Raw genomic sequence first — 11,079 nt, 5'->3', positions numbered from 1 at the left:
TGGCGGAAGAGAATCACGATCCTCCAAAAGGACGGATGGATCTGCCCTAGGCAGACCTCGTACCTCTTACAAAAGTCGAGGACCACCGTGTCCATCGGGCCAAGTGTAAAGGGGTACGTATAAACGCTCAAGTACCCCTCCATGTGCAGTGTGATGTCCTCATCAGGACTAGGGATGACTACTTCCTTGCCTTCCCACTTGCAATCCTCCCGTACTATTGGGAGAGCGTCTTTGGTGATGGAGCAGATATACCTCCATGCATCCTCAACACGATCTCCTTGTTCGGAGACCCTTTCAACCTTAAAGTCATTATCTGTGGAGCAGCCTCTGGGGATAAAATCCTTAAGAGGAGGTTCCGAGGCTACTGCCGGCAAGGTCGCTTCAGTATCTGCCGTCGTGGTAGAAGTTGAAGGAGCAGTATTTTGAGGCACAAATTTTGAGGTTTTTGCCATCTTTATCTGGGAATAGGAAGGTTTGAAGGCTGATATGAAGGTTTGATGATTGATATGAAGATTTAAAGGCAAAGTATGAAGATTTGAAGATTGAAGATGAAGGTGTGAAGAACAATTTGAAAAGATTTGAGGGAACGATGAGCAAGTAAAAAATTCGAGGGTAAATCAAGAAGATTTGAAATCGAAAAGTAACAAAGTGAAAAATAGGAAACTAGAGCTTTTATAGGAGGGAAATAATTAATGCGTGACTTTTCGCATTCGATGCCCACCGAGGATGGTCCACCGACGACTGACACGTGTCCAACGTCAGAACAACGCGACTGATGGACGTTTTGCTGACTCGTCAACCCGTTTGTAGTATACGGAGGAAGGAACAATTAACAGTTAATCACTTCTCATCGTTTCTATAAATCTGCTCCCTGAAAAGTGAGGGGACTATCTGTGTGCGGGTCAAATCGGGGATAAAGTTACCCCCAATTTGACGATAAAGGAACGAGAGGACAGAGCGACCCGATATGGCCTCGGGTAAAGCCGAGGGCTTCCACAGGCCAGAGCTCGGGAAGGACGAATGGTGTGCTCAGAACTAGACACGACCAAGCATTAAGCTCGAGGAAAGTGAAGAACTGAGGCTAAGGGAAAGACAGTTAGACAGGGCAAAGGAGGGGCCAAAATATCCACCCTCAACCAGATATTATGGTGCAAATCTCGCCCGATATCAACTGCGTAACAATGCTTACCGGAAGAAAAAGATCTTTACCTTACTTAGACTTGTACTAGGATTGAAACTCCTCTACTATATAAATGAGAGAACCTTTTTATTTTGAAGACCACTGTTGGCACGCATACCAAGGCAATAAAGTTAATTTTTGTTCTCTAGCTATTGTTCAAAGTATTCTTCAGCTATTTGTTTATTGAGTTGCAACCAAGCCCGTTCTGGGGGCTGGATCGGGACCAATTTCCAGTATCTATCATAAAGTTAGACTTAATCATCCATCACATTTGGTTTGATCGTCTTGTTTTCCTTTAACTCAATTATTTACTGTTGTTAGATCATTCATGTTAAATTAAATCACATATCCTTTAAACAACGTATAAATTCAATTGTTTCTCATTTTAAGGGTAACCACTATCCTAATTTTATTTATAGTATTTGCTAATCGATAGTCATTTAATAAAGAGATTTTTTCTTTCCTATACCATATATGAAACCTTATTACCAAAAATATGCATAGTTTCTAATTTACGCGCCCTGTCCACTTTTTTTCTACAGTTATTATACCAATCATTAAATACTAATTAATAGTAGTTGAATATTCCTAATTTGTCGAGCTAAAATTGAGGAACATAATATTCTAAAAAGATTTGGCGTAAATCAGATCAAATCATATTCTTCCAGATATTCCTATTTAGGCGCGCTGCAATTATGGAAGTAAATATTCTTCCAGATATTTTCCACCATTGATAGCCATTAAAAAGCTTGAAAGCTTTGAATTCAAATTTGGATTTTCAAAAATCATTATTTGTTTGGATTGGGTGTTGTTGAAAATAATCGGGAATATGGTTTGGAGTTTATATCTCAATTTTGAGGGGTTTTGGTGAAGATTAGACTTGTTTTTGACTGAATTTCAAATTGAAACTCGAAGAAGAAGAAGAAGACATATTGCAAAAATTGTAGATTATTTGTATTCTAATTGTAGATACTTTATTTTCTATTTTCACAAATAAAAAATGGCTAAAACTCCTATAATCTTCTACAAAAAACGCAATTATGTCGAAAATACCAATTAAGCTACAATTGAATGGGAATTGGGATATAAAAATTCAATATACCCAGTTTGTAGATATTTTGTAGATAAATTGTAGATTATTTGTATTCTGATTGTAGATGCTTTGTTTTCTATTTTCACAAATCAAAAACGACTAAAACTTCTATAAATCTTTTGCATAAAACGCAATGACGTCGAAAATGCCAATTATGCTACAATCGAATGAGAATTAGGATATTAAAATTTAATGTACCCAGTTTTTAGATATTTTGTAGATAAATTGTAGATTATTTGTATTCTGATTGTAGATGCATTGTTTTCTGTTTTCACAAATCCAAAACGACTAAAACTCCTACAAAATCTTCTGCAAAAAATGCAATTATGTCGAAAATACCAATTAAGCTACAATTGAATGAGAATTGGGATATTAAAATTCAATGTACCCAGTTTGTTGATATTTTGTAGATAAATTGTAGATTATTTGTATTCTGATTGTAAATGCTTTGTTTTATGTTTTCACAAATAAAAAACGACTAAAACTTCTACAAATCTTCTGCAAAAAATAGTCTACAATTTATCTACAATTTTTCTACAATTTATCTACAATTGCGCTACAATTTATCTACAATTGCCGCAATTCTTCTTCTTCTTCTTCTTCTTCTTCTTCTTCTTCTTCTTCTTCTTCTTCTTCTTCTTCTTCTTCTTCTTCTTCGAGTTTCAATCTAAAATTCAGCCAAAACCAAGTCTAAATCTTCACCAAAACCCCTCAAAATTGAGATATAAACTCCAAAACATATTCCCAATTATTTACAACAACACTCAATCAAAACAAATAATGATTTTTGAAAACCTAAATTTGAATTCAAAGCTTCGAAGCTTTTTAATGGCTGTCAATGGTGGAATTGCTGCTCTCTTGTCTCTTTGAAGGGTTGTTCTTCTTCATTGAGAAAATTTGAAGCTGAAGGTAAATGTGTGTATGAACTTTGAAGATTTGACTTCAATTTTGATGAACTTTGTTGTTCTTCATTGATGAACTTCAACTGGAGTAAAATGGGGAACCAACTTTGTTGAAGGGTTTCTTCAATTTTCTGTAAATTTAGAGGGAGAATTTGGTTTCAGAAGATGGAAAATAGCAAAAAGAACGTGGGTATGGGTAAAACGTGGGTGAGACTGAGGGGTTAGGAGAGAGAAACGTGCAGATTCCTTTAATTAAGGAGTAAAAAATGTACAATTAATTATACCCTTAATTAATTATGGTATAGAATTAGCAATTTAGTATACTAAGTGTAATTAAGTCAAATCTTAAATATTGAGGGTAATAAGGTTTCCTATGTGACATAGGAATGTAAAAATCGTTAGAGCTATACTGCAGTACTACACTAGCTTAATTAGTACTATTGAGGTATTTCAAAGCTACAGAAAGTTACGGTTGGTGGTAATTTTCCTCATATCAAAAAGAAAAATGAACACATTTTTATATATTACTCAAAGTTTACTCAGTTTAAATCTCAATAAGCAAAAGAAGAAAAAATATATTAGAATAGAGGGAATATTATGTAACCAATTTAAATAATGTGGCTACATTTCCATAGTCAATAGAGAAGGGCGTACGTAAATACCACTTTGTTATAAATCATAGTAAATTTACTTGAATTGGTTATAAAATTAAGAAAGTCAAAATAGTGCAGATCTTAGCTATACTCGTCATGAAAATGAGAGACAGAAATTACGAGATATCAGTTGTATTAGTTATAAAAATGAGAAACAATGCACGTCCAAGTTGTACTGGTTATAAAAATGAGAAATATAAATTGGTGTAGATCTATTATCCAATTATAAATGATTTTTTTTTCTTTCATAACATGGAGATACGGGGTTGGGACGTGAAACATGTGGCTCAGGAGGACAACTCTATCACAACATCGAATGGTTGAGGAAAGAACTACACCAATGACTAAATAGTCGCCATACCGAAAACTATAGCACATTAACTCCCCAAAACAACCAAAATTAAATAAAAATAACTGAGGCAGCCATTAATGAATAGAAAGAAACTAGAGGTAATTAAGAAGCTAGATCCTGACTGATCCTTCCATGATATTATGCATAGAAACTTATAAAAGAAAAGAAAAAAACTGACAAAATCAAGCACAATCTTGGAATGGTTCATATAAAAAAAAATGTAAGAAGTTGTATTGCTGAAACGTGAATTGTTTTGATTTGTTCTTTGGAATTTTCTACTCCAAGAATTATTCAACTATTAATTGTCGCATGTTCTCTATCACACTTAATCACACATGGGGTGGGATATTTAATTTTCCCTTAATTTTTTTCCTTTTGTTTTCTTGATAAAAAAATTCTGGTTTACTTGCTAGATAAGTCTCTTCTTCTGTATGCTATGTTACGTGATTCAGTTATGTATGTTTTCAGAATTTAAATCAATTACTTTTAAGTGTAAAATCAGACATTCATTTAATCATTTCTAGATTATAAAATATACAAAATGGAATTACATAAAAGGTAATAGTAAGCTTCAATTAATTGTTTAAATAGTTAATTTCAACCAAATAAATATCCAATAGATTAACTGTTCAAATAAATATAAATATCCTATGTTTATTCATCTTGCACTTCATTTACTTTACATTTAAGGTGTATATAATTTAACTCAGTTTAATATAATATACTAATATACTCAAACACATACAAAAGGAATAGCAAATGTCAAAGACGGGTGGTAAAAAAACCGGCAAAAAAAAGGAAAAGGAGTGAAAAGGAAGGAAAAAATAACAGAGATGCAGTGAATTTTCTAAAATATAAGTTCCTTGAAATCTTCTTTTTAATATAAGAAACGTTTATCTAAAGTTTAATTATGCATTTTGTTTAATAAACAAATCCAAAAACAATCCTCATGATCATTCTGAAATTAAGACGATGTCAAGAGTATTCATGAATTTTAAAATATTCATTCCTCTATAATCTTAGTTATTTCTCTATATAAATACTCTTCTCCTTCCAACAAATAAAGAACATCTCTGGCAAGGCCAAAAAACAAAATGGAGTATCTAAAAAAGTCTTCTCTTTGGGCATTGCAAGCATTTTTGCTTTGTTTCTTCATTGTTTTTTCCAACAATGGCGTCAATGCTTCCCACAAAGTTTTTCCAGAGTTACAATCTACTAGCTCTATTGATGTAGAAAATGTCCACAGAACTGGTTACCATTTTCAACCACCTAAAAACTGGATCAACGGTACATTTTCACACCTCCAACCTCTCCCTCTTCTCTAGTTTGAAGTATTCATAGAGTTTAAGTTATATACGCTGACAAAGTAAAAGTTTCATGCGCTATATCAATATAATTTAACTTGTGATAACCTGTTGGCTATTATTTTTATCGGCTTTCTAAATTCCAAAAAATGTTTCTCATATAGATTTACCTGCTAGGTTTTTACCGTATAAGTGACCTGATATCTTGTAGTTTTGTTAGTCTGCTTTTTTTTTTTTAAAGCATTTTGTGTTGGTGATAGATCGTTGCATTCTAATGACCTGATTTTAGCTTTTTGCATAGTTGTGAATAACTAGATTTTGTTTACTCTATTATAATTGGTCGTTGACCGGAAATATTCAGTTATTTTAGTTTCCTTTAAACTTCTTGACATTTTTATCTCCCAAAATATTCTACCTTTTTTCTGATTTCCATATATAAAAGGAAAAAAGAGAGACAATGGTACCTTCTTGTTTTTTTGGCAGTACTTTTGCTGTTAGGTTTGTCAATGATTATTTCTTGTCTGTATAGGTTTTTTGTATATAGAACAAAAAAAAGATTAAATATGGGGAAAAGAAACTTCTGGTTGAATATATTATCCAATCGTTCTAAATCAGGGACGGATCTGACTTGTTTGAACGGCCACCACATATTGTTATTTGTGGCAAGCAACTTAGCTAGCATTCACGTAAATGGATACTGTACGTAACTACTACATGTAATAAATATATATAATGTATATATTTCTTCACATGTAGGTTAAAACTATAAATACAGAGAGAGCTAGCTAGGGCAGGGCCAACTTGCATTGTGTGTGTTATTGCAAATAGATAATACAGTATATTATATTGTACTGAGTATATAATATGATCAATTATTCGGTCAACCCTAACTTCACATTTCAAAAAATAAAAGGGTGAATTCTAAATGTATACAATTCAAAACATGTGGTTAGAGTATTGTTATCATATTGTATCAATTATCTTTTGTAGACTTGCTGTGGGGGAGACCAACTATTGCAAGCCCCACCTTTAAATTCAAATGGCAAATACTCCTCAACTACTAAAATTTAAGGCCACATCCACTTCTAGCAGACTAGCCTAAAGGAAATTTAAGAAAAGGGCTAAAGAGAAAAATATATTATTAATAAATGTAAAATAGAAAAGCAACGTGTTCAATAGGTTTTGACTGTAACAGAAGTCAAAGAAATGTAGTAAGTAGCAAGTTGCAATCACTCCCAATGCCGTTTGAGATTTGGTTAGAGTATTTATACCTTATATAAATTTTACACTTAAATTATATATAAATAATAAATAAAATAAATAAAGGAGAGAATAAGAACATTAAAGAAAGAGGAAGTAGTTTGGCTCTGGATAATATGGAAGTGGTCGAATTTTTTTAGAACTTGCACACGTTCCGATTTATATGAAACTCTTCTATATTAAAATATTTAAAAATATATAGAAGACTATTCCACTAATAATTGTATTCTATATTATATTAGTTTTAAAAGCTTTTAAATTAGCAATTACAATTATTTAGAATATTGAGCAGAAATCAATAACAAACTCCAAAATTATCAATTATTCCAACAAGATAATTTATGAGATCTTTTAACTTCTCTAGGTAGTATTAATTTAGCTGAATATAAGTGAGTTTCTTGACCATAATTATGGCTTCTAAAAAAATATTTCAATTGTAGACTTTATTTATGGTATAAAGTGATCCTTAAATTTTTGAGATTTACAAAGAACTATCATTTGCTTTTTTTGGAATATGTCGTGCATGGATAATTTTTCACCTAATCGGATTTTTACTATTTGAAAAAGTATTCTTATGGAATAAAAATATAATTGCAAATAAATACTTAAAATTTGGTATGAGCTCGCTAATTAGTATTATTTAAACACTAGTCTCACTTGAATAATGATACTTCCAAACTAAATACACACTTGCCATTCTAACTTCAGTCATTCTTTGAAATGCATTTTCAGTTCAGTTATTTGACTGGTGATTGAGTATTTCCGTGGAGCAGATTTATTTTTTATTAGTTATACACGATTAATATTCATTATTTTTAAGAACTTATATTTTTATTTTTTAACTCAAAGATAAATTTTAAATAAATTTTTTATTGAGTTAGGTACACGCGCAAAGAGCATACACTAAGACTAATTATCTTTATTGCATTAAATTGTGTTCTAATCAATATTTCCTTTTCATGGTCTTTACCGGATGCTTCAAACCAACATCAGATCCCAACGGTGAGTCCGAGAATCTCCTTTTTAACATTTTTTCTTAAATTACCATATAATTTATTGATTTATTTATTTATTAACTCATTTTTCCTCTCTGTCATATTTGTTGCAAAACAGGCCCAATGTACTATAATGGTGTCTATCATCTATTCTATCAATACAACCCATATGGATCAGTTTGGGGAAACATAGTTTGGGCCCATTCAGTTTCAACAGACTTAATTAATTGGATCACACTTGAGCCTGCAATTTACCCATCAAAAGTATTTGACAAATATGGTACATGGTCTGGATCAGCCACAATCTTGCCAGGCAACAAGCCCATTATTCTCTACACTGGAATTGTTGATTCCAAAAAGACCCAAGTACAAAATTATGCAATCCCGGCCAACTTGTCCGATCCATTTCTCGAGAAATGGATCAAGCCCGATAACAATCCGTTAATCGTCGCCGACGTTACCATCAACAAGACCCAATTTCGTGACCCAACAACAGCTTGGTTGGGCCAAGATGGTTATTGGAGAATATCAATAGGTAGTGTGTGGGAAAATAAGGGAATAGCATTATTGTACAAAAGTAAGGATTTCATGAAATGGACTAAGGTAAAAAATCTGCTTCATTCAGCTGATAACACTGGAAATTGGGAATGTCCTGATTTTTACCCTGTGTTATTGCATGGTACAAATGGTTTGGATGCATCATACAATGGCAAAAATGTTAAGCATGTTCTTAAGGTTAGCCTTGATGTTACGAGGTTTGAGTACTACACGGTCGGTACCTATGATACCAAAAAAGATATGTACAGTCCGGACAAAACTTCTGTAGATGGTTGGAAGGGAATGAGACTTGACTATGGAAATTATTACGCGTCCAAGTCGTTTTATGACCCCAGCAAGAATCGAAGAATTATGTGGGGTTGGGCTAACGAATCAGATAGTGTTGATGACGATGTCAGGAAAGGATGGGCTGGAATCCAAACTATACCTCGCAAACTATGGCTTGATCCAAGTGGAAAACAATTGGTTCAATGGCCTGTTGAAGAATTAGACACTCTAAGAGAACAAAAGGTCCAACTAAAAAATCACAAGTTGAAAAAGGGAGAAAAGATTGAAGTTAAAGGGATCACACCTGCACAGGTTTGGATTTTCGTCCTTTATTCCCTTAGTATTGGGTGAAATTCAAAAACAGTCACATTTATAACTGGTAATTGAAATAACCACTATTTAAAAAGTAATCAAAATTTAACATCATAATATGTTGGAAGTTTATACGCAGGAGCTCCATAATCTCGCATAATATGCTAGGACTTTCTGTGTCCTGGAGTTCCAACATAATATATGCTGGAAGTTTATACGGATGAGCTCCATAATCCCGTATATTATGTTAGAACTTTTTGTGTTTTAGCAAAACAGTGGTTATTTTTTAATGACTTTGCAAATACTAGCTATTTTTCGATTACTAATCCGAAAAATGGCTAGCCCATGCTATTTTTGACCTTAGTATTAGATTATTTTATAACAAAACAAGATGAGTCTGAATTAATTAAGGTGTTAACGAGAATTGCAGGCTGATGTTGAAGTGACTTTCTCCTTCCCAAGTTTGGATAAAGCAGAGCCGTTTGATCCAAGCTGGACTGACCTTTACGCTCAAGATGTATGTGGTATTAAAGGTTCAACAGTGCATGGTGGAGTTGGGCCATTTGGTCTCCTAACTTTGGCTTCTGAAAATTTGGAAGAATACACACCTGTATTTTTCAGAGTTTTCAAGGCACAAAATAAATATAAAGTTCTCATGTGTTCTGATGCTTCAAGGTAATTTATTATCAACAATTTTATTGATCTCTACTATGGGCTAATTGTTCAACTTTGATTTATTTAGGGTTTTTTTACTTTTAGCCCGTGCCGGAAATTATTTATATTCGGTAGCCGGAAAAACGTATACAATTTGTATAATTTCTGTATATAACATACAAAATGTATATATATACAAAAAAATTTTAATTATTTTTTGCTATTATTTTGAGAACGACTATGCATAATACAATATTATTTTTTCATTTATTTACCTATTTGTTGTTTTCCTTTTGAACGACCAGATCAACACTTGAGAATGACAAGACAATGTACAAACCATCATTTGGTGGATATGTAGATGTTGATTTAGCAAAAAATAAGAAATTATCTCTGCGGAGTTTGGTAAGCTTTCTTCATTCATTCCCTGAAGAATATATTCAAAAATTCTCTCACATTTGTTATGTGACTAGTCCATATTGTTGTTGATTTTTGCAATATATTTTTCTGCAGATTGATCACTCAGTAGTGGAAAGTTTTGGTGCCGGGGGAAAAACATGTATTACATCAAGAGTTTATCCAACATTAGCAATATATGATAATGCACATTTATTTGCCTTTAACAATGGGACAGAGACTATCAAAATTGAACTGAAAGCATGGAGCATGAGTAAACCTAAGATGAACTGGTCATTTGGTCACTCTTCTTATTGAAGCTAATACTTGTATTTCGTTCCACATTAATGTTCGGTGTATTTGTCTGTTCTTTTTGGTTTGGAACATCGGAGACTTACTATTTAATTAATCATGTCAAGTTCTGGAAATTGTTGTAGTGTAGCCTCTACTTCTATCCTTATTTTGACAGTAAGACAGACAATTGTCATGACCCGCCACATCATCATGTCATGTATGTGCCATTTGGCATATATTAATGTCATGTGGAAGCTTACATATAAAATAGAGTAGCACTTGTGAGAAGGTTCTAGAGAAATATAGAAGTTTTACTAGGAAGACTCTAGAAGCCTATGGATTTGCTAGGAAAGTCCCTAGTAGATTCTAGCTATATAGAAGATTCTAGAGAGTGTACTTAATTGTAAATATAGAAGGACTTGTGAAACAATTATTATTTACATACTAGCCCCTAAGTGATTAGTATAAATAAGGGGCATTCATTGGTAAACTTATCAAGCAAACAAATCAAGTTTCTCTAATACAAAAGCTTCTTTTGGCAATTCTCCTGTATTCTAACATCTCTTAGCGATCTTGAGTGTATTAAGGCTGACTTGGCATAGCGAGATCGTGGACAAGTTTTGCAAGATTGTGAGCGAGTTGTCAAGTGCAACACGTGTACTTAGTTCAAGACTAAGGACATGATAACGTGGTATCAGAGTAAAGGTTATGACTAAGGAATGTTTGAAAGAATACAAAAGATTGCTGGCAGGAAGTTTTGTAAGGGAATCATGGCCTGAATTACCAAGGGCTTGGTACTTTCAGAAGGGATCAACGTGAAGGTCCCTAAGTGAAAGCTCTATGGTGGTGCACGAGATGC

The 11,079-nt window shown here is 33.0% G+C and overlaps 1 protein-coding gene across 1 annotated transcript; it reads left to right on the top strand.

Annotated features, from left to right (window-relative positions):
- Nucleotides 1–5,226: 5,226 nt before the first annotated feature.
- On the top strand, nt 5,227–10,354 carry LOC107762439 (beta-fructofuranosidase, insoluble isoenzyme 1-like). Its single transcript, XM_075253990.1, has 5 exons — nt 5,227–5,467; nt 7,858–8,876; nt 9,307–9,551; nt 9,836–9,935; nt 10,044–10,354. Exons 1-5 carry the CDS (start codon nt 5,275–5,277, stop codon nt 10,242–10,244), a joined length of 1,758 nt encoding a protein of 585 aa, XP_075110091.1. The 5' UTR covers nt 5,227–5,274; the 3' UTR covers nt 10,245–10,354.
- The last annotated feature ends 725 nt before the right edge of the window (nt 10,355–11,079 follow it).

This window comes from Nicotiana tabacum, chromosome 5, assembly GCF_000715075.1.
Source record: "Nicotiana tabacum cultivar K326 chromosome 5, ASM71507v2, whole genome shotgun sequence".
NCBI lineage: Eukaryota > Viridiplantae > Streptophyta > Magnoliopsida > Solanales > Solanaceae > Nicotiana > Nicotiana tabacum.
Note: the sequence above shows the minus strand (reverse complement) of the source record. Positions and strands in the feature narration are given on the sequence as shown.